Source organism: Calonectris borealis, chromosome 3 (genome assembly GCF_964195595.1).
Source record: "Calonectris borealis chromosome 3, bCalBor7.hap1.2, whole genome shotgun sequence".
Taxonomy (NCBI): domain Eukaryota; kingdom Metazoa; phylum Chordata; class Aves; order Procellariiformes; family Procellariidae; genus Calonectris; species Calonectris borealis.
Genome location: NC_134314.1, coordinates 96,937,228 through 96,961,284, shown reverse-complemented (window position 1 = coordinate 96,961,284; position 24,057 = coordinate 96,937,228). Strand labels below are relative to the sequence as shown.

At 46.7% G+C, this 24,057-nt stretch overlaps 1 protein-coding gene across 5 annotated transcripts in view; it reads left to right on the top strand.

The window, feature by feature from the left end:
* LOC142080805 (uncharacterized) overlaps positions 1–24,057 on the top strand; it is a 60,422-nt gene that overhangs the window by 20,202 nt on the left and 16,163 nt on the right. For 4 of the 5 annotated variants that reach the window (XM_075146835.1, XM_075146837.1, XM_075146833.1 and 1 more), the window contains exon 3: positions 643–1,133. In XM_075146835.1, the coding sequence (XP_075002936.1) occupies positions 643–1,133 (491 nt within the window). Of the gene's footprint in view, positions 1–642; positions 1,134–9,458; positions 9,528–24,057 lie in introns of those variants that run through there. The other variant, XM_075146838.1, reaches the window with a different exon arrangement.

The window sequence follows — 24,057 nt, the reverse complement described above, 5'->3', positions numbered from 1 at the left end:
GCCAAATTCAAGTGGATTCTTATGCAAAGGCAGAAGTTGTTAAATTCCTGATGCACAGGACATGTCCTGTGGAAATTCAAATCCCTGCTCCACATGCTTAACATGGAAGGAGCTCAGCAGAACAGGTGAAGCATTCCCAGCTTATGGCTGAAGGCAGGCTTTCTTGTATGGCAAGCCGTGTAATAGAAAGAGGACCTTTACCTCCAGAAACCAGATGTCTATTATTTGAGCCACAGACGTGCTTCTTAGAGTAATGTAACTAATTTACCTCCTCTGCCCTGAGAACTGGTCACTAGAATTTAATGTTTCTAGCTAGAGGTAAGTGTCTAACACCACTTTGCAAGATCACGTCTTCTCCACCTTCAGGGGATGAGGTGGGCAGCAGGTCCATGTCCTTGCTCTGCAGCTAGACTTCCAGGTTTGCAAGGGGATGTCTAGTAGTCTGGTCTAAGCAAAGGTCTGGAAACTTCCAAGGGGAAGCATTCAGCCAGGGGGGTGTTTCTTCTGGGGAAAAAAGGGGGGAAAACAGCTCAGTTTACTTGCAAGGAGGTAAAAAAACAGGTCAGGAGAAAGCAGGCAGAGTTTATTAGGGCGCGGGGCGCAGATCTGCTTTGCCACTCCTCTATCTCCTCCTCCCACCAGAGAGAAGACGGAATTGTACCTTGACCCCTCTGGCCACCAACCAGCTCCAGAACCAAGAGAACCAATGCTGCAAGGTTCGGGCCCTCTTCCATGCCAGCCTTGACCGCCACAGCTCGGAAGAGGAGCTGGAGCGCATCAACCGAGAGTTTGCCGCTGAGAAGAGAAAGTGGTCCCAGGTCAGCAGGCTTGCCTGCTGCAGCGACAGCAACAACACCTCCTCCAGTGACGAAGAAGTGAAGAACTTGTGCGCTATGTCCTTCCGGCCTGTGGCAGAGCAGGCTGATGGCCTGCACGCCAGCCCAAGCCCCGTGCTGTTCAGTGCCTCCCCTCCCAAGAGACTCCAGCCCCTGGTGCGGAGCCCAGCCTCCAGACCTTTAATCTTCACAAGCGTCGGGGCGGGCCTTGAGCAAGTCATGCCTTGTAAGAGACATCGGCAAGGATACGGGGATAAGGTCAGCAGGCCCAGCCTTGACTTGGAAAAAATGCAGCAGGTAAGGCAGGACTTCGTATGAGGAAAGCAGCATCACCTGAGAGAAGGTGGTGTAGGCAAAGATGGAGAAGGGTTGTTGAAGCAGGGCTCAGTAAAGTCATAGGGTTGCTTCTTGTGATCACATCTTCAGAGGCATAATTGGTACTTCTGCTGTCTGTCTAGGATAAACTAGGCCTAAGTGTAGATACCCCTCTTGAGAGGTAAAGCGGCTGCTACTTGAGTGGCTTTGGCTACAGTTGGGCTGTTCTTTTGCTACCCCCATTAGGAAGGCAGCATCCATACTGTCCGGTTCATTGCATGACAGGAACAAAATCACTGGAGTTCGTTTTTGTCAAGTTACCCCTGCTGCCATGAGCTGACCCATACCATTTCCTCCAAAAGAAATTAATTGCTTAGGGGTGTATAAAGAAATATCCTTGTGATGAAAGTGGTTGTAGACTTGATGATAAGTATTTCCACATTTGTTGGCCTCCTTGGGCCCATGTCTCTTTATGCCTCCTAGAACTTTTACAGGAATGTAAAACAGTGCTTTTTACCTTCTTAACACTTTGTGAATACAAACTGTTTACAGTTTGCTCTAGATGCAGTTACTTTTGATTTTGCAGGACTTTTGTAGGGGCCTGGGGCTGAGGTGTGTAAAAGCAAAGCTAGGAGTTTGCCTTCTCTCTGCAGAGGCTGGGAAATGGGGCATGCCTGGTACTGGTGGGGTGGGCTGCCCTGCGCAGTGCCCATCTGGTGCCTCTCTTTCAGAAGGTGTTGCTGTAGAGTTAGTATTTCAGCTCACTCTTCATTATTTGTTTTTCTTCTTGCACTGGTGTAGTGTCAGTTTGAAAGTGTATCTGCAGACATCTGCTGACACTGGTAAATTGCAGTAAGTTAAAGACAGTTATTTCAGTTCTGAACTTCCTCTCATTAGGGAAGAATTCAGTGCCTCTGGTTGGTTGGATGTACTAGTTTTAACCTCACTAACAAAACTCCCTTTAAGCCTAGAAGGTGGACCCACTAAAAGAAAGGAATATGTATTTATTTTCCAAGATCTATAAAAGTGAGACCCCTCCATTTCCCCATTACATCGCTGCTTGTTCTCAATCCTGCTGGCAGCATACATCCCATGAATACATAATGGAGAGACTTGCAGTTTCAGTACAGTTTTCATCACCCCCTCTTCACCCTCTTGCCAAGTTTTTGCTCACAGAACATTCAAAAGGCCCAGTCTTGCATTTCACATCACCCAAATCTTCTACTGATACTGACAGACTTTAATTAGTCTCACATCCTAATGAGAGGGGAAAAAAGCTGGTAAGCCTGTGCCCAGCCTTCTTTTTTTCGGAGTGCATATGAGTAAATGGAGAAATTTTCCTTTTGGCCCAGGTGCTTTCTCTGATTCGGATCCCAGGCATAGCATCTACCTGCTGTGCCTTAAGTTCCTTTCAGCAGTGTGGTTGGGAGTGTGTTGGTGAAGGTTAGAGGCTGATTTAAATAAGCTTTACAAACTGTTGTGGTTTTTCTGGGAAACCTTGTGAGAATGATTTGCTTCCTGGTCCGTCTGCTCTCTACACTTCTGGATTAATTGTGGCAAAGATTTTTGCAAAAAAAGTTGAAATCTGGAGTGGAGGTGGGTGCGTGTTTTTTAAATCACATTTTTACTGTAGATGTCATTAACACTTCTAGGTTGTGGAATCCATTCTATAAAGAAAGGATATTCAGCTAGTGGTTTTAATTCAAAAGTGTACTTTTTGGGGGGGCGGTGGCGAGAACCATGCTGAGTGAGATGCAGCCTGAATATTGTAACAGTGTTTGGTAATTTGTATTATTTTTATAGTTTTAATTGGTTAATTTTCAACCAGTAACATCTTGAAGCTTTATGATGACTTCTAGCTTGATCTAGGAAGTCTCGTTCACTGCATGGCTTTGCTTGCTACCTGTACTTCTTTCTGCTACAAAAATCATGACAGAAATTACAATAGTGGTGTAGATTCAGTCTTCTACTGACATTTGGATTCCCATCAGCTTAGCTAAAATCAGTGATCTCATTTCTTATGACAGTGATCTGAAATCTGGGTTTCGTTTTGAGTTCTGCCACAAAATCCTTGTATGAAGCTGGCCAAGTCTCATTCAGTACCTCAATTCCCCACCTGTAAAATGGGACCAGGGCATTTCCTTTCTTCGTCTGTTTTCATTCTCCAACAAAAATGCCTCTTATTAACTGTCTGGGCGGCACTTGGCATCATGTGGTTTTTAGTCAGGTAAACAATGCAAATGAGGAAGAATAATATTAAACTGGCTACTCTAAGGCTTCATCTGGACTCTGAACATCAAGCTATTCTTGCTTTGTGATTCTTATCCTTACTATCACATTCTTGCCCATGAGAATACAGCTGAAAAGCTTGATCAGATGGAAACTTTGTTGAGCAGCAAATGTGATTTTCACTCTTGTCCCTGAGCCTTACTTCCCATTCCTGCATCTCTGAAGCTGACAGATGACAAAGAGTATCAGGCAAGATTAATTTGTGCCAGAAGCAAATGTGTTTTGAGACAAGATACTTTTGGGTGCATGATGTGGTATGGGTTACTCAAGGGTGGGTGAAGAGATGCCAAGTGCTTTGTCTTTGCATCAAATCCAGTTTATGTTGGATGGTGATGGAAAATCGGTCCAGAGGGTTGTGGTGTGGGGATACTTAAGATATTCTTAGGGTTGAACAGACAAGGCATCTTTTGCAGGAAGGCATGTGGTGTCCAAATGTCTTCCTGTGTTCCAGTGATTTAGTGCCTTTTGGTAAGGAAGGGGAGCAAATTTGGGGGCAATCCGAGTGCTTTTAAATGGTTAGGGAATTGCTGTGCTTCTACCTCCATGGCCTGTGGATAAATGGAAATCTCCATCATCTGGGCCTTTCAGTTCAGCCTCCTTCAGCAGGAAAGGTTGCACAGGAGCAGGTTTAAAAAATGGTTCTGGTTAGGTGCCAGGCCATGCCTTTCGGCTTCATGGGGCAATATGATTCTGCCCTTTTGTGCCCCAGCCATGAGTTTGGACAGTTGGTGGGTGTATTTCCCATCCTGGCTGGCTGGTCAGCTGGCCGCCCAGCCTCCTCCCTGTTGAGGCTGAGCAAGGGGAATTCAGTATGCGCTTTTCTTCACTTCTCCAAAGGACTAGAAAATTAGCTCAGAAGACTTCTTCCTTTCTTTCCCCTAATTGGGCAGAAATACCCTGGCTCGTGCAGACACCCGTGTTGCTGCAGTGAGTGCCCTCTCCCAGCGGCCCCTTGATCATGGTCCTTGGACAGCAACCTCATTACACAAAGGCCCTGCTGCCAGCCACTTGCTATTTAATGAAGGCCGGGCATGTCCTAGAGAGACTGGGGCTGCTGCCACCCTGCTAACCTCAGCAGATCTGACTTTTTTGGGAATGCTGAGAGCACAAGGTCAAGGAGAGCAGGGACATCCTTTGATGGCTCGAGGTGAAGGCACGAGGGGATGCAAGGGTCAACTGAGATGTAAGGAAGTCCAGGGTGTCACAAAGACTCCTTGAAGCTGCTGAGTTCCTTCCCAGGGGATGAGAGTAATTGGTCTCGGCACATTGTGTAAACAGATAGAAAGGAAGTAAATGGTCCATCCTCCTGTACCGTTTAGTGGGACTGGCTGGAGCTCCTTTGAAATCTACTTTCAGCAGCTTGAGAAACCAGAGTGCAGTATTTGTAGGGAGAGAGATCATAAGAGATCTCTCTTGGAGGAGAGCAGCTTTAGGTTGGCAGGATTAGAAATCCAAATTGCCCTCATTTATGTGTGGGTAGGTGGCTGGTAAGGAAAGCATTGCTTTAAAGTACAAGGCAGAGAGTTTGGGTACATGGGTATATTTCCCGTTATGCTACGAAGTCACTAGGTAGTTCTGAGCAAGTTGTGAAACCCTTCTGCCATGGTTTGCCTGCATGTAAGAGTAGATAATATCAAGCTTCCATTGTCTTATGGAGGCTTAATGCATTATTTAAAATGCTTTGAGATTCTAGGATGAAAAAGGCCAGCACAGAAGAGAAAAACACATCCTGTATGAGCATTTGGATGCTAGTCCTTCTGCTGAAAACTTGAATACTGGTATTTTGGTTGGGCTGGGCCTGGTAGGATGATCGGCACTGAAAGCTTTCTTTGGGCCGATACTGGTTGCACAGAGGCTGCAGGACGGTGCTCGCCACACGTGGCCAAGGACCAGTGTGTGACCCTTGGTACGCTGGGGTCTGGGCTTTGGGCTGCTAATGGCTCCAGGGTGAGATTTCCATATCCTTAGCACAGCTGGGCTTTGCCCTTGCCTGTCTTTCCAGGAGTTGACAAATAGCTTCCAGATAGAGAACGTGTGAGCTCGTGAGTCCTTTTCACCTCTCGGCCTCCCATTTGAATACAGGCTCTGTCAGTTCCTGAAAATTGTTATCATCTGTTTGCCCGTCTGAGCTTGCCTCTGCGCCGAGGGGATGGCGGAAAACCCACTGCTGGTGCTGGTGGTAGTTTCATCACTGTCTCTGCCTTGGGCCTCGCTCTCCAGAGTGGCTGAGCGGAGTTCAGGGGCCTGTGCTGAGCGTAACAGCTTACACCATTTCCTAAGGGGCCCAGTGCCAGAACTTGTCTCTCCCAGGTGTGAAAAGTTGGGCCATAGCAGTTCTTCGTCCCTGGGTGCAGTAGAGTGCTTGCTGAAGCAATATAATAAGGAAACTGTTGCAGAAACTGATTGCACCATTACAGAATGAGAAATCCTGCTTCTGGTAACCTCCTGCAATTTTGCTTTTATTTTTCACCCCTAGAAATATTCTACAACAGCTGTTCCTCCAGCACAGAAGCCCCAGTCTATCTCACCCCTGCCTGCATTTGGCACTGAAGTAGCCAGCAAAACAAATGCTATGCCTGGCTGCTGCGAGGCAATCCTAGCATGAGAAAGTTTGGGGCTGAAAAAGATTGATTAGATTGTCTGGTCTACTTGCCTGCAAGGATGTAGTTCTGTGGCAGGAGGTTCTGGGACTCTATAGACATGTACCACATGAGTGGGCGATGGGGCATGGTAGAGGTGTCTCATTCTTTGTGCCTTTGGAGGAGCTGAGAAGATGTTTTCTTCTGGTTTGATGTCTGTTATAAAGACTCTTTGGCTCAGTGCCACCCAGCTGATGTCTGGCTTGCTGATTAAAGCATTTGTAGTCTGACAGTGGCAGAGAGAGGGAGGGTGGGAAGGAAGGGTGCCTTCTGAGAACACCCAGGTCTGGGAGGTAGAGAGAGAGAGAGACTCAACAGTGAGGGAAGGCATGAGGAACCCCACCCTGCCCCGAGGAGGCGATTATGACTCTGCCAGGCAGCAGATATCTCTGTCTCTTTCTCTGTGTCCCCTAAGTGTTCCCTGGATGGTTATCTAATCCATGCAAAAATATGCTGTAATGGACGTGCCTGTGTGCTGCCAGGGCTGGATGAATCAGAGCATAAGAAAGCAGTAACCCATGTAGAACTTGGCCTAGTCGCTTCCTAGAAAGGGTAATGATTTCCTCTTCTTTCCTGAAGGAGGCAAGTGAATTGGCTATTTTGTCACCTCACTGATGGTAAGGCTCACCTGCTGCCATGGTATCAGCTTGTAAATGGCAAGGGCAAGGCAGGTAGGATAATCTAGTCCTATTTCAGAGCTTTCAGCATCAATCAGCATGACAGAGGTTAGAGCATTCTCACAGAATGGTTGAGGTTGGAAGGGACCTCTGGAGGTCATCTTGTCCAACCTCCCTGTTCAAACAGGGTCACCTAGAGCCAGTTGCCTAGGACCATGTCCATGTGGCTTTTGAACATCTCTAAGGATGGAGACCCCACAACCTCCCTGGGCAACTTGTGCCAGTGCTCAGTTACCCTCACAGTAAAAGTGTTTCCTGATGTTCAGAGGGAACCTCCTCCTGTGTTTCAGTTTTTGCCCATTGCCTCTGGTCCTGGCACTGAGCACCACTGAAAAGCACCTGGCTCCGTCCTCCCTTCAGATTTGTACACAATGATAAGATCCCTCCTGAGCCTTCTCTTCTCCAGGCTGAACAGTCCCAGCGCTCTCAGCCTCTCCTCATAGGAGAGATGCTCCTATCCCTTAATTGTCTTTGTGGCCCTCTGTTGGACACTCTTCAGTAGCTCCATGTTTCTCTTGTGCTGGGGACCCCAGAACTGGATGCAGTACTCCAGGTGTGGCCTCACCAGTGCAGAGTAGAGGGGAAGGATCTAGCAGGCAACATTCCTCCTAATCCAGTCAAGGATACCATTCACCTTCTTCACAGCAAGGGCACATTGCTGGCTTATGTTCAATGTGGTGTCCACCAGGACCCAAGGATCCTTTTCTGCAAAGCTGCTTTCTAGATGTAGTGGCCCCCGGTATGTACTTGTGCTTGGGGTTGTTCCTCCTCAGGTGCAGGACTTTGCACTTCCCCTTGTTGAGCTTCATGAGGTTCCTGTCAGCCCATTTCTCCAGCCTGTCAAGGTCTCTCTGGATGGCAGCACAACCCGCTGATGTATCAGCTGCTCCTCCCAGATTTGTGTCATCGACGAACTTGCTGAGGGTACGCTCTGCCCCATCATCCAGGTCATTAATGAAGATGTTGAACAGGACTGGATCCAGTATTGACCCCTGGGGTACATCACTAATTACTGGCCTCCAACTAGACTTTGTGCCATTGATCACAACCCTCTGAGCTCGACCGTTCACCCAGTTTTCAGTTCACCTCGCTGTCTGCTCATCCAGCCCATACATCAACAGCTTCTCTATGAGGTTCTATGTTCTCTGTACATTGTTGAAATACAGAATTAATTTCTATGCCATTCCATTCCAATTCTGTGTGGCACTTCTGTCCTTTACCATGACATCTGTTAATATTATGTTCACCTTTCAGGTGTGCTGCTAGCAGACTTTCATTCTGATCATGCATCTCTCCTTGGACCTCTTACACCATTGTGTCAGCCCTGGCACAGTGTGTTGGCTTGTCCATTCCTGGGGCCAAACACTTCTGCTCTTCTCCCTTAACCCCTTCTTTCCTTGTTTTACTTGAGTGCATTTTTGATCTGGTTTTGTAATGCGTGCAAAGGGGCAACAGTTCAAGGGGAAGATGGATGAGTGAGCCCCTGTATGAGTGCTTCTGTCTGGAAATATTTATCTCTTTTTCCCTGGGTATCTGGCCATGTACCTTTGCCTTCTCTTCCTGGGAGCTTGCATGTTGGTGAATATAGCTATTTGGACTACTGTGGGGCCTACGTACCATCTGGGCTGTCTCTAAACGTGAGCCAGTAGCTAGAATATCTGCTGAAATACCTGAAACCTGGTTCCTTCAGGTGCTGCTTTGGATCATGAAAGAGAGTGGGGATTAGGTTGGTCAGGGTGATTTGGAGTGCATCAGAGAGCTTGGTTGAGGAAAAGGAAGATGAAGGAAGGAAATTAGATGTGGCTGAAGTTTGGGAGAGTATGTGTTGAAGGCAGGAGAGATCTGTGGGATGGGAAGGGGAACAGGAGGGTAAGAATGGGTGGAGACAGAGCTAGAGAGAGTCATTTTGTTGTATTAAGATTCCCAAAGGGACAATAATAGCACCTGGCACCAGTGGCAGTAAATTATGAGCCCGAGGTTAAAGCCAACAGCTTATCATTTAGATTGGCAGGCTTGCTGGCTACCTTCCCAACCCTGCTGTCTTTCTTTTTTTCTCTAAGCTCTAAAGCCTGGTAAGAAGGTATTAGACTAAAGCTGATTCTTTGGCTGCAGACCAGAGAGAGGAGATCAAATGGGCATATGGGCACCACTGGCATGTGTCCTTGGGATGTGACTTAGGGAGAAGTACTGAGTGATGCTGGTGATACTGTGTGAAGCTTGAATTCTTTGTGTGACTCTGAGGGGTAGGTAGGCCTGGAGGGAGCAAATTTTGAAGGAAAAAGAAAAAAGGTGCTCTCACCTGGAAGTGGCTGCCAGAATCTCTGCATGTGAATGGACAAGACTGGGGTCTTGACCTCTTTAGCATTTTTCTCTCAAAGCACCACAGAGAATAATTCCTACTGAACTAGTAGAAGGAAAAGCCCAGCCTCCCATATCTACTGGCAGTGGTTTATGGTGGGCTGCCAGCAGGCCACAAAAACCATCACTCAGCAAAACCTAGATCCTAACTGCAGCAACAACACAACTGGTTAAAATGTGATTTGAAGTGGGGTGAATGGCAGTCACAGAGTGGGTGATGGGTTGGATACCCAAGGGTGGCCATCCTGCAACATATCCCTGTTCTGTCTCTTGTGTGTTGGCTGTTGCGGGTCCTTTTTGAAGAAGGTTTTCCAAAAGATATTTTGTTTCTTGTTTTGACACAGTATAGTGCAGAAGGATAATGCTGGCACGTTCTCTTTTCCACTCTCTGAATTCAGCCCAAGTAGCCTCGAGGACCTGGCAGATTAAGAAGTTTTGCTGCAACCTGTTTATACTTTCCAGCAAGACCAGTTAGTAGATGTTGCTTGGAAGTGAAGATCAGGACCTTCTCTACAGTGCTGTCCTCTGGAATAGGGCTGGATTGTCCTCAACGCCCCCAACCTTGGTGTGTCTGGACTAAAAGGGCTGCTTGGGTTGGGTCCCAATGTGGCTGTTCAGTTGGCCAGATACCTCTCCCTTCCCACTCCTCCCTCAGCGTGTGGCTCATTGTGATACAAATATCTCATCGTTGCCTGGGGAGAAAAGGAGTTTGCAGGCGGCTTCACCATATGCTGTCACTGCCTATGTTGTATTTGGTCTGTGGGTAAATGGATCTCTCTTCAGGCATGATGAGGTACATCTTTTGCTTATGGTAGCAACCTCTGACAAGGAGAAAGCCTTAGAGTTTACTACTTTGGAGGATCAGTGAGGTGAGTTTGAGGAGGCTGGAAAGGGTAAATGACTATTTGGAACCAAGCTGGTTATTCCTCATGTAGTCCAGAGAGTGTGTGATGGTGGTGGCAGTTTTCTGCTTGCTTTTCTGACTTTATTATATAGATCAAGAAACTGAAATGCGCGGAAGAGACAGGTTAGGCTTTTTCTTTTGTTCCTACCCTACCACCACGACTAAGCGTTGAATTCCCAGCTTAAGCACTTACACAAGTGACCAATGAGTCTCTTCAAAATCAGCACCCACAAGATAACAGGGGTGCTGCTGCTTAAAAATCAGGTTGTTCAAAGCACTACACAGAAGCGATGGTAGCAAGGAATGGAAAGCAAGAGATTGTTTTTCCCTTTACTTTCTGTTGGCACTGCGTAGCCCCATATCTCTGAAGTACGACACCTTCCTTGTCCAGCACCAGCTTGGCACCGGTGTTTGAGAGGTGACGCAGGTGTGCTTTGCACCCTGCAGTCTCCCATGGGGCAGTGCCTGTGAGTGTGAAGGAAGGAGGGAGGTGGTAGTGCGGGTTTGGAAACAGCAGAATCAGGGCAGTCATGTGATGGTGCCAATTAACTATTAATGCTGGGCTTCTGTGCTCCAGTTTTGCCACCACAGACCGAAAGCAAGCAGCTTGTCCCAGAGCATGTCTGAGACTTGAAAAACGCAGCAGCCATTACTGTTCAATGGGCAGAAGCTGGCTGAGCTTTTAAGGCCAAGCCCGTGACTAGAGTAAACACTCTAGGAAATACTGTTTTTGAGACAAGCTTTGGCGTGGTAGAATAGCCGGCCTGGCTGTCAACAACACAGCTGTCCTTGGCGTGGGCTGGGGTTTAGCTCTGATTTTCTGCTGTAGCTCTGAATAGCCTCTCCATTGTTGGCTTACATGAGAACTGCACTGTTGGGCTCTGCTCGCACTTTCTTTCAGCCTGTTGATGTCACTGGGAGTTTTGGGCACTGGTCCACAGCTCTTCTCACAGGAGGAAGCACTCAATAGAGGCATCTACTTCTCATGTACATGGAGACTGACTTAAACCAGAGCAGATTCACTTCTAAAACTCTCTGCCCTTCTCCAGAGCTGTGTTCCCAGATACACACTTCTTGTAGAGCTGCAACTGGTTTTGAGGAAATGATGACTGATAAGTCAGAGACGAACCCTTCCTTTCCAAGCCAAAACCATATAATTACATTTTTTCTAAATTCGAGATTTCAAAAGCATAGGTGTCCTGGGGGCCACAGGTAAATTAAAAAAAGCACAAATGAAGATACTTAAGAGAAACCCTATTAAGTTTGCTGGTTTTCCTCATTGAAAATAATCTTTTCAATCTCCTGTTGGACTTTGCTTACTCGTGCAAAGCAATTTCCATAGGAATGAATTTGCAAAACAGGATCCTCTAGAGTGTTAGGAACTTAATGTAAATGAGAAGTCTGTGGTCATGTCTATGCTAGGGCAAACTATATTTTTAATGCTAAAAATGTGCTTGTGTTTTAACATCCTGGCATATCCTTGCAAGCTATAATTTCACCTTCATGCGTTTGATTATGGAAAAAATAGGTTGAGCAGTTATATAAAAGACAAAACCCTGAATTGCTTTGCAAGTTACTTTGCAATCGTATTGTAAGCATGCTCATTTTTGACAGCATAGAGAAGTCTTTTGCCTACCTGTGGAGACTTCAGGAACTCCCTGTCTTGCATATTGCTTCAGAGGCTCATCAGACACTCCTATAGGCTCTGGCATAATATGATTAAGAAACAAGGAACAGTTTAACAAATCATTTTCCAAATTGCAAAGCTAGTGGGTCTGTGCAGTTCCTCCTAATGTAGGTAGAAATATCCTTAAAATGGAGCCAGTCGGATGTCTGGTTTTCTTACTGCTGTAAACCCATTACTTGTTACATTACAGGTGATGTGGTTTGCAGCTGGGGAAACCGCCATAGGTCAGGGAATGCCCTGGGTTTGTTCAGGAAAGTCTGTTACCACTATTGCTTTCTGTATGTGCAGGAAAGACAAGCCTCACGTGAGAACGTGGTGCACCTGGCTAAATGATAGGATGATGTATATTGAGCATACCTTAGTGTAAGTCTTGAAACCTAAGCTGTGGTGCTTTGTTCAGAGCTCTGATTGAAATAGCACAGTGAGTTCATGATACGTGTATTTTCATTGTAGTTCTGAATTTGATGTGCTATCAAATCAAGCTCTTAACTTGTTTTCAACTTAATATAATTTCCTGTCATCCTCTGAATAACATGGCCAGCTCTGTTAGTTTCTAAGAGTTGTTCGAGGAATGAGTGTAATTATGAGCAGTGGAAGTGGTGCTCTTGGAAAATGTTTTTTGAGCAGAGAGACTTCTAGTACAACATCTTTTTAATATTCTTGTATCTTTTCTTTCATCGTACACCTAATGTTCTTTTCAAGTCTGACTGCTACAAGAAGTGTGAAAGGCGTTTTTGATGTGCTAATTCTTCCCGTCTACATTTTGCAGACTCTTACTATGGGCAGTTATGCTAAACAGCCTATGGAAAGACCCTAGAGATGAGCTAAACGGTAAACCACAAGAAGCTGAAAAAAATCAGATTGCTATCTCATGGGTAGGGTTAGAAGTAGAAAGCAGCAGTAACTACTGCAACTGTGAGATTTGCCTATATTGCTTGATTCACTGTATAAAATTCTGTACTGGGTTGAGACACTGGTTCATTTGCTTTCCAGATGCAACCATCCAAATCACTCAAACACCCTCAAAACTATTCATATAAATGTGGTACAAATTTTTGCTTTTATTATCAACTTTTCCCTGCAAGATCTTGATGAACTTGGCCTTGAGACATTCAGGTCTGCCTTTGTACTCTGCTCTTTCTTGTTTTGATGAGATGATCTGAACTTTTGCCCTTCTCTAGTGTGGTGAGTGAACGAGCCCTCTTGGTCCTAGGACATGACCATTTCGTAGGCATGAGGTGGGCCAAAATCCTGAACTGAAAAAAGGAAACACTGAAATGATTTTTGTGTTAAAATTGGTGTGCATGTTATGAGCACTGGTATGTGTTAAACAGGCTCTGATATGGATCTTACAGGCTATTGAGTTGAAGGTTTATTTCCAACTATTTGGGAAGTGGATCTTGATGCAGACAATGGAGTGGCATACATGAGGTCAGCAGTCCTCCAGCTAGTTCTTCGTGCACAGCTTCGGGCCCAGCTCTAAGGGTTACCTGTTCAGAAGGGTAGTGGCCTGCTTCTGGCTCTGAGCTGGCACATCACTGCTCTTGCATAGGGGAGGTTCAAAAGTTGACAGGAGTAATGTGTATCCTGTGCTGGCACCCACGGACAAGTGGAGATGCTGAAGCTCAGCGCATTGAAGTGTCCAGGGGAAAGCACTGTTTGCCAAATTGGTTGTATTGCTTCTCGCATCGGGGAGGCTTCCCTGGACCAGCTTTTGTGCCATCTTAAGCCATGTGCAGCCATGAGGATGTGAACAAAGGGGGTGCAACATGCTATCAGAATCCACGAGTGCTGGTCACCAGCGCTGAAGTGAACCATATACCTACTTAAGAGGGAGGACAAAGCACCAGGCGGGGGATACTGGCTCCTCTGAAATCCTTGCAAGCTGTTCGCATATGTACATGCCTAGGCCGGCCCTTTCAAAGTTGGTAGGTCAAACCCCATCACAAGTTCTGAGCTTCAACCCACAAACACCACCCCAGGCCCCGTGTGCTGTGTAGCGTTGTGCTGCGAGGCAGGTGGGGGCAGGCACTGCTGCATGTGGGCATGGGAGAACATTCTCCGAGCGCAGTGGTTAGTTACGTGCTGCATAAATGGATTAGCTCCCTGGAGTAAGAGGCTTTTATCCTGTTAGCTAGCCAGCCACTTCAGCATGTTCCCTTGTCACTAACGTGTATGTGAGGTTCAGCGGGGCAGGGAGCAGGGGGACAAGTAGGTGGTAGGGTGGCGAATGTGAGAACAGTTGTGTTACGTCATCATTTCCCTGTGGTTATTAATGTTCTACTATTCCCACTTCACGGATATCTATTTGAAGACAAAAAATGGTCTCTCTAGTTTGTTAATTATCTTCTGGCCTGTAATTTCTATTATAGTACTTGTTTATGTAAAATTATTTTCATGTGTTCATGCAAACAAATGGGATCTCACAAGTAGGCATAGTCATGTGAAAGGAGAGGATGCTGAAATACGCTGCAGGGCTGTGCAGACATGACATGTACATGTGTGCGTGTGTGTCTTGGGAGGAGAAGGAGCAGGACTCTGTGCCCTGGGTTCAGACTCTGTGGAGCCCGAGCAAGCCCCATGGCTCAGGATTTGCTTGTTTGTTTGAGACCGGCTTGTTTTGGCTTCCCAGAGCTGTTTATGCAGTCAATCTGGATTTGGCTTTTTCAACGTTTCTCCACTGTCCACAAATCCAAGTTCTTGTCTGAAGACGTGACCTTGTGTGTTTTCTCCTGAAAGTTGCTGTTGTGAGTGCTCCCAGCAGTACCGGCTGAACCCAAGGCAAGGGTTCCCACGGCGTAATGGCCTTTGCATTCAGCTGGAGAGAGGGTGGGAGGTGATTCAGAGTCACCTTATGAGGTTTCCATTGTGAAGAACAGGCCATGCCTGCCTTCCTGGCCACTGAAAAATCCTTCCCTGATTTAGTGCAGTGAGTATACCCCATGTTGCCCTATTTTTGAGAAGCTCCACTAAGACTCCTCCTCTGGCTAAGAATCTGCTGAAAAGGTGCATATTCAGGTTCTCCCCAGACAAACCCATTGATCTCCATTGGACATTCTCTGTGGTGGGTTAGAGATAGATGCAGTGTGGTTTTTATCCCTCCTGAGAAGTCCCTTGTGCTAACTATACCCTCTAGGGCAGGTTTTTGGGCTGACAAACAGGCATTCAGGGCCAAGAATTTATACCTTTAACCTTAAACACTTGATATCACCATCTAAAACATTCAGATTAGCTCTAAAAACATGAAGAAATTGACTTAGAAATCTAGACTTGAAACAATTTTGAGCTTTTTTTCTTTTTGCCTTCCATGCATATAGCTATACTTTCCTCTGCTGGGGTGAACCTGTGCAAACGTGTACTCTCCTCTGGAAATCTGGTGTCCCGGATGCCTAGACTGTTCGCTGTATGGCTGGTACACATGAGGCCCTGTGGCTTGCACAGAGCCTTCGGAGTGTCTTGTAGTTTTTTCAGTTAGCTGAGAATAGTGTAAAGGTAATCTGGCACACACTCTGGTAGTGCCCGTGTCCTTTGGGTTTGAGGCAGCCATCTGTGGATTCTCTTCCTCTTTGTGACCCTGTTAACATCACAGCTGACAAGAGTCTGTACCTTTCACTGATTTGAATTTTTTTTTTTCTTCTTTCCCAGGGTATACAGCTGTGTGACTTTCAGAGCCCTCTCTGTGTCTCCCTGCTTAGAGGAAACTGTGTTTACTCTATTGCCTGACTTGTGCTAATGTCTTAACCCCTTCTTGGTGCGCTTTGGGGCGGCGGTTAAACAGCAAATGGTGGAAGCGTCTGGGGCTGCTTGTTTCAAGCCCCCAGCACTGCCATCTCCCATGTGCTGCAGCAGCAGAGCTGAGGGGAATGGGGTAAAGCCGCAGAAGGCAGTGTGCCTTCTGCCCTAGCTCTGTCTATGGCAAAAGTCCGTGGGGAGGGAGAGCTTTGGAGTCATGTCCAAGCCAAGGCTTCAGTTAACAGTCGCAAGCTGGAACTGCAGAAGTGAGACAAACTATAGAGACATCAGATGATATGTTAGACTAGACTGGACGTTCCCTGTGGACAACTTTGGAGCCAAGGCCAGGAATGAAGGGAGGAAACGGTCACGTTGGCAACCCTGAATTAAAAGCCTTGTAAGCTTTTTCTCAGGAGCTGCTACCATGCCTGCCAGCTGTGAAACTAACCCCTCCTCCCTTCCCAGGCTCTAGTGAGCTGGAGGGGCGAGCCCAGTGTTTGAACTTTGGTAATTTTGGCATGTGCAGATGAGTGATAGGGAATTAATGAATCCTGTCCCTTCTTTATATTTTTGTTACTCCACAGGTGCTAGAGTTTTTGGTCAGGTCTGTTTCCGGCACAAATGGAGCTTTGCATGTTTTCCAGGCCTCAAAGAAAACTCAGCGAGGGATTTGGGGCTGGCGAGGAGTGAATAGATGAACCATCTGATGTACCCTGCAGATCAGCAGACTCAGACTCTGCCAGACCAGCAGGGGAAGTGGCTATTGAGCCAGAGATGCTCCATACAGAGTGTTCACTTCCTCCATCCCCAAATTGAAATCAAAGGGCTAGTGGCAAAAGCGCCAGGGCAAATCTGTCTCGTTTTATCTGTGCCTAGAGGGATGAGGCTTCCGTACGGATTCAGAGCATATCTGGAGACTGCATGCCACAAAGATGACAGAGGAGCAGTAAAAAACCCAGTCACCTACAGACATGCAGAGAGTCTGCTTAGACCATAACTCTGTAAGTAGGTAGCTGTGTCTGCATTAGCTGTGGCTCTAGTGTGATATTCAGGGAGAACTTCAAAAAGCAGCCTGTAATTTGAATAATTTTGTCTGCTTTCTGGGCCTTGGGAGCAGTGGGAATTAGGATGCTCTGCCAGGTGGCAGACCTTGCTGGCTGGGCTTCGGCTCACACTCTTCTGTAGCAGGCATCAACCAGGCCCAGCAGCCTGGTGCCACTCTGTGGTGATCACCTGCCCATCCTTCCGGGTTGAGATGTGACTGGCTTGTGCTTGTTTAGAGAGCAATCACTTGTGGGGTTGACTTGCTGTTCTGCAAGTTAAGACTCACCTGTGATTCAGGGCCATTTTGTATTTGCTGTAGGCTCTCACCCATTTCTCTTCAGCAGTGACAGCTGGGCCCCTCCCAGGAGCGCACAAAATGAGGTGACTAATGACATCATGTTGGAGGGGATTTTTGTGACCACAGAAGTTATTTTGTTGTGGTTTTCATGGTCCATCATTTGCTGAGTGTGTGATCCCAGGCAAGTCCCTGCAGTACACTTTTGTTTTGTAAGGCTTCGTCTGTTTTTTTTTCTTTTTTAGCTTGAATTTATTCTCAATGATCACTTAGTAATCGGCATTTCCTCTGCTGCCCTGTCCAGAGGTGCTAAATGGTCAATGTTTGCATTAAATAGAGGCTGTGGATTCGTGGCAGTTGCTGGCAGAGGTGTTGCCTGGAAAACTGGGGCTCCCCTGCCTCATAGAGATGGGGGCCCTTTATGACAGTGTTGAGAGACCAAATGTGTTGATGTTTTGCAGGGGTTTCAGGCAGATTGAGGATAAATGTGGCAAAAAAAGCGTTAATGACTAATTCAATTGAATAGGAAATTGAACTCTTTAGAAAGTTATTTCTGAGGCTTTTCAGGATGTGCCATGGTATCACCACAGCTTACAGTCTTCAGATGCTGGGGTTTGTTTTTGTAGGAGGGGACTGTTGGCCAAACCACTTGAATTAGCCTGTATTTTAAAGTGCTGTGAGGCTGTTTAACTTCTGGTGGAGCAGTCTGCAGACTGTGACAGATGTAATTGTGATTTAAGGCTGTGGCTGAAATACAGCCCTCCTGGTGCTGTGCTGCTGCAGGGGCTGGGCAGGGAGCTCGTGTCCGTGTCTGGCACATGGACGTGCTGGGTAGCAGCCTCACACCCCTGGGCCCAGACAGTGTGTGCTCCCCTGCCATGGGGCATCCCTGGCTGAGGGCTGTATGGAGCGATGCAGATGCGGAGTACCCTCAGGTTATTGCTGGAAAGACCTGGCCCCCTTGTTTCTCTGCTGATTAAAGTCATGTGTGCCTGAGAGCCTGAGCCTGGCTGGGGGTAAGGTCAGCTGGAGTTGCTTCAGCTTTACGGCAGTAAGGAGGAGCCTGTGACCTACTCTTTTTCCTTACAGTTTTTGTACTGCAGAACTAAAAGGTGATGCCCGTGCCCTAGCAGCACTGCTCAGTGCCAAGGAATTTAAAAGCCCAGTCCAAAATCAACCTACAAAATAGCTTTAAAAGTTTTTTTTGCTTGTTATCCTCCTAAACCAATCGGAGGGCAGACCCCGCTTTGCCCCTTACAGGGTACCCATCACCATGTTGGTGAAAGGACAGGAGCCACTGCCCGGCTCCCTCATGCCCTGCTGCGTGGGCACAGAGCAGTGCTCGCCTGGGTGGGAGATGTCTGCAAAAGCAGAGGGCCCTGGGCTGCAGTGTTTTAGCTCGGAGGTGCCTGGAGCTTCTGGTTGGGGAGGCACCGAAAGCTTCAGCTTCGCTGCTGAGCTCTGGCTGGGGCCTTGCGGGGTTTCACGCCTGGCTTGTGGGAGCGCTGCCTTTAGGGGTAGCCCATGCCCTTCCTTTAATTGAGCCCGTGCTGTAAAAAGGGCCCTGCTGAAATCCCTCGCTTCATCAGTAGCGTGAGGCTGCTGCTAGTTCGCCTGCATGCATGTCTCCCCGCTAGCCCCTGGTGGCTAGCAGCTCTGGGGCTCCTGCCCCTGTGGCCCCCCGGGCTGTCCGCCCCATGCCACGCGGTGGGACGGAGGTGGGACTCGGTCAAGCAGAAGCCTGCAGCCGCAGCATGCTGCACAATAGCCACTTTGTGCAGCGCCTTGACCTCATCTGCCCACTGCGCTGCAGCTGTGCCCCTGCCCTGCGCCTTAACCCTCCGCATGCTCTCCCTGCCTGAGCAGTGGTGGGGCAGGGGACAGGCTTTGTTCGGCAGCCGGCTGGTGGGGAAGACTGCTCCTCCTCCGGCTCTGGAGGCTCGTAGGGAAGGAGGTCAGGCAGGCTCCTTGCTCTCAAACGCCTTCCCAGGAGAGAAGGACCATGGGGCCGTGCTCCCCCGGCCAGCTTGGTGCGTGCGCTGGGAGTGGTGTTGGGCTCGAGCTCACACATCGGCATTGTCTCTGCACCAATGTCTGCTTTACCTCCCTGTCACAAGAAGCATCTTGTTGAGGCCCCTTCAGCTCTCTGCTTATTGGGCCATGGAGCTGCTTCACTGCCTTGCTGTCATATTTTCTCTTTATGGACATCGCATCACTGGGCATGGTTTCTTCCTTCGCATCGGCCTTCTGCTATGACTTAAGAGTGCAGTTTCTCCTACGCTGTAATGTTTCTTCTTTTGGTTCTTTTTCTGAACAAGCAACATCATCAGTCTGTTTCTATATTTATTTTCTGTGATAGACATTTAAGCTTGGGCTTGGTCTGCCTTGTTGTTCCTGAAAGACTCTGGACAACTGGGAAACTGGCTGGTGGGGTTAACAGCTCGGAAGTAAAACAAGAGTTATGGAGCTGAGGAAACTTTTTTTTTCCTTAAAAGTTGGTCTCCTTAAAACTTTGTATCCTGTCAAGAGCTTTAAGACGTCAACAAGTGACAGACATGTCCATACCTTCAATCAAAGGGCACCAGTCCTTCTTTGGAGGGTCCTCAGCAAAACTAATGAAAGGCAGACTTCTGGCCTGCTTGATGTACTTCTAAAAGTCTGGTCTTTGAGGCAAGTTACAGCGCAGTTACTAGATACCGACTTTTCAAAATTTTGAAATCTTTTTCATTAAACAAGTGAAAATCCCTGCAAAATTCTTAAGTTGTAACAAGCTCATTGTGTATCATTACGTAGCATTTAATGAAGTGTGCTGATTTATTGTAAATTAAATGGAGTTAAGTTGAACTGAGAATTCCTGTGCTCTCTTGCATGAAATAGACTAAACTAGTTTGAAAATAATGGTAGTAGGTAAGCTGCATCCAACTCTAGGCAGGCCCTTAGATTTAAAACTACAACCAGATAATAAAATTAAATAAATAATAATAATTAAAAAACCACACCAGTAGACAAAAGAGCTGTTGCTTTGTCCTATGAAGGTAGTGAAAATGAAACCATTCTAAAAACAGAAATGTGCATATAAAAAACTGATGTAAGATGAAAGGTGTTTATTAATATACAAGCTGATATTTTGCATTATACACTGATTTAATAGATGGTTCAAACTCTTAAATATTTGAAAATTAAGTTGTGATGCCTGCCTTTAAACTCTTCATTGCCAGAGTTTTAAATATTTATTTCTGAACTGCAGTAGTGTGACATAAACTCATCCTTCTTGAGGATTTTGCTATTCCTGGAATCACCTTGCATTAAGAATACCTGTATTTTGTTTGTTAATATATATTACAATCATCTGGATGATGCAGTTTGTATACAATAGTTCGGATACAGTAGCTTATGTGTGTAAGCAAATACATGCGTGCACCATTTACCGTCTGGGTTAGTTCAGAACTGCTAAAGTCAGTGTTAGAGGATTGGAGCACTACTGCTTAATCGGAGGTATCTCCTGAAGGAAGGCTGGACTAGAGAGCTGTGCTCCGAGAGAAGCAGGGGTGGTGGTTCATCTCTGCTCTTAATGTGGTGTTTTGATGTGGCAGTGATGTGCAGCAAAGCCACACATGCCAGTTCAGGGGTTCATTACCGCATGTCATTCAGTAAATATGTAAGTGATCATTTCCAGTCCCTGCAACTTTCTTTTGAATCCAGGTCCAGGACGGAGTCACTGCATTATGAGCAGAGAGTATTTGTGTCACAGGAGGTGAGATCGGTGGGAGGGTTCTTAGGCTGAACTGATTCTGCTGTTTTCTGGGAGTTTAACCCTAAAATGTTCCAATTCAGCCTTATTTTTAGAGTGAGGCATAACTCTTGTGCCCTCAAGAAGGCTTTCCACATTTTCTTAGTCATGTCATTTCCTCCTTTTAAGTAGAAGCCACAGCAGATCATAAAATAAACTTTCCTTCATGCAAATAATAGTGCTCCCAAGCTGTAGGTTTCAGCTCTGATGCCAGCAGTTCTGTCGGAGACCAACAAGAGAGACTTTTTAATTGAAATAGGGAGGCTGAGCACAGACGCTGCCTCTTTTTCTTCCATTTCCTTTTCTGCAGGTGGAAGGAAGAGTCTCAGAAACCAAACCCTACGGTTTATTCTCAGCTCTGCTACTAACATTCTCCATGACCTTCGGCAAATCTCTGCTCTTCTCCTTGTTGTAGCTCCCAAAAAATAACTCGAGGAAATAAAACTGCACTTCCAGATTGGCCTAGTAGTTAGGAATAATCTGGGGTTGCTAAACTGAACATGTCACCTTTCCTATAGACCATTCCCCCTGGCTTTAGGCTACTGCAAGTCATGTAGCCAAATAAATGTTATTTCAGCTCAGCCTTGTATCTATGTAAATAGGAGTTAATGAGTTGCTGCATCTTGTGGCTGACTTGTGACGTGGAGGTCTCTAGAGGGAGGATGAGGAGAGGCGGCCATGGAAAGTCCCTGGTTGTTGCTAGGCAGCACTGTGTTTTAGCTTCCCTGTCTGAAAGCCTGTGCTCAGGTTTGGCAAGGAAAGGGAAAACCGAGGGATGGAAAACCATACAAAGATGATTGACTTACTTTTTGTAAAGCATGGCTTTACTGTGCTGGGTGCAGAGAGCATGTGGCTGCAAGTGGGGTGGAAGCAATTTGATTAAATAAAATAACATTCGATAACTGGCCTTCTATTTATTCATTCTCAGCTGCAGGATTATGTGGCTGGCTTGCTCTCTCTCTCTCCTCCCTCCTCCCCCCCCCTGTTTTGTCTCTTACGATGATCTTGGACACTTCCAGTGAAGCTGGAAGAGTACAGCATGAGTGGTCTTGCTCCACTTCCAGTCTAAGTGGAAGCAGGAAAACCCAGCAGTTCCAGAGAGCTTCCTCTGCTGAGGTTTATGCTCCAGTTTTACAGCCTGCAGATGAGGGGATGTCATGTTTTCATTTTACTACTAAGTCCATCAAGAGGCATACCAGAGATCACTATTAACGAACAAAAACTGTTATGTAGGGCATCCTGCTCTTGCTGCACAATGCAACCTCTTTGAACCATAGCAATAGTGCAAATAGTGGCAAGATCCTCATATGATTAAAGCTCATCACAACAGCATTGCTGAAAGAGCACCTCTGTTTTCTGCCAGAAGCGTAGGACTTGGGATACAGCTGAGCACTTGAATTCCTCTTGGTAGAGTCTGGCTGGTTGTCCCTCTACCCACAGGCTAGTTCAAACTTTTCAGTCAGTCTTTGTCATCTTCTTGTAATTGCTGTCTCTGTTGTTCCTCCCTATGCATTTTAATAGAAGGCCAGGATGAGTAAATTTAAGGTCTTGCTGCCTCTGCTAATTTGTAGTTGGGAAATAATGTCTTTTGTTGCACCCCAATAGAGTCATCAGGGGATCTGTGGATGGGACCTCGCTAGGCATTGGACCCTCCTGGAAGGTGCTGTACTTGCTCCCTGCTGACAGTTGTGTTTAAAGATACTTTTCCCCTTTCATCAGAGGATCCCATGGTGCTACTGAGGCACTGGAATTTGGTGTCACAGCATCGTTCCATCCTTGGGGGTTCAGCCAAGTACCGCTGTAAAGCTCAGCTTTACAGCAGCCTAGAGAAGCTGAGAGTCTCGCCCAAAGTCACGCAGCTTGTAGTTAAACGGGATGCAGCAGGGTATGTCCTGCTGTAACAGTGCCCTTCCCCTAAAGGATGGGGCTCGAAATCCGGAGTCCTGATTCTCACTTTCATTGCTCGACCCTACTTTGTCTTGCACATTTTATCCTACCAGTGGGCTTGTGGCTTGAGCTATCTAACTTACCCTTCCTCATCCCCACCAGCCAACATTTCACAGTAGTCTGTAAGAAAAGCTTACAGAGAGGCGAAAACTTTGCAAGACCTCACAGTTCCTCACTTTGCCCTTCCCTGCACCCCTGGGGTTTCTCAGCCTCACCAAGTTCTCCCTCCTCAGTCTTTTTCACTGCGTGGTTGCAAGGGGTCTTAAAGGCAGCAACCTCACAGTAAATACCAGCCTTACAATAACTGCCTTGCAGCCTGGCTGGGAACGGAGCCCCACATTGTTTTATAGGAATTCCCAGAGAATTACTTGCTTAGTTGGACAGCACAGGCTCAGGTTAGTTCAGTTCAGCAGTTACCTTTGTCACCTTCTACCTAGTTTATGCAAAGACATGTTGGGTCCTTTTAGGTTAGAAACCTTGGTGCTGTGCTGCCATGGCAGCCTGTGCTGCCTGGTCAGACCTGGGGGCAGAGGCATCAGGCAGGGCTAGTGTTGAGCCCTTTGGTGAATAACAAAGGCAGCAGTAGGAATCACCTGCAAAAGGATTAAGAGAAGCAGCTCGAAATCCTTGCAGCACCTCCCTTCTCCCCGATGCGTGCTTGGACAGTGAAATGCACTTTCCTCAGGCCCTGAACTACCCACGTACAAGTTTCAAGACTTGCTGCAGTGCCCGTCTCTTTTCCAGGCATGTAAGTGGGCCGTGAGTGTGCTGAGGGCTGGATTTTAGATCCAAGAGGCTGGTGCGTGTAGAAATAGTGGGTGGGTCTCCAACCCCCTCTCCAAGTTTTGGGCATCTGTGTGGATTGGCACTGTAAAGATACGCTCATGGAATGAGAGAAGGTGGCGGAGGAGTGGGACTTCTCCCCCCACCCCCCAGCAATACTTTCTACTGGAAAAATAATATATACTTTCACCTGAGCACTGTCTTCAGTTTGGGGTGGTTTTTCTTTCTTTTGAGGTTTTGGGGTTTTTTTTGTGTATTTTTGTGTGGTTTTTTTTTTTAAAACTTTTTGAGTTTCTAAGGCTCCCTTTACTGTATTCCTTTTATCTTGTCTTCTACTGGAAAAAGCAGGAAGAGTACAAACAAAAGAGGAAGTAGAAGAGAGAGAGGAAGTAGAAAGTAGAGAGAAGTAGAGAGAGGAAGTAGAAAGGCTTCACTATTTACCATCCATATTGGTAAGATGGTGGGATGTCTTTCCATAGGTCTTCTGTGTTAAGAACTTAATCTGAAAAACACTTCAGTTGCTTTGTTAAAGCATTGGGGAGGGGCGTAAGGGAGTGTTTTCCCACACTTCACACAGCTTTCCAACTGGAAAAGGGTAGAAAACAGTCAGGAGCTAGGAAAATCTATTATTTCTTTCAAAAGCTGATGGAGAAGTTTCTTCCTGACGTGCCTCCACCACCAAGTTTTTCACTATGGAAAGTATAGTTGAAGTATTTTTTTATGGAAAAACTGTTCTCTCTTGAAGCCTTGTTTTTCCACTT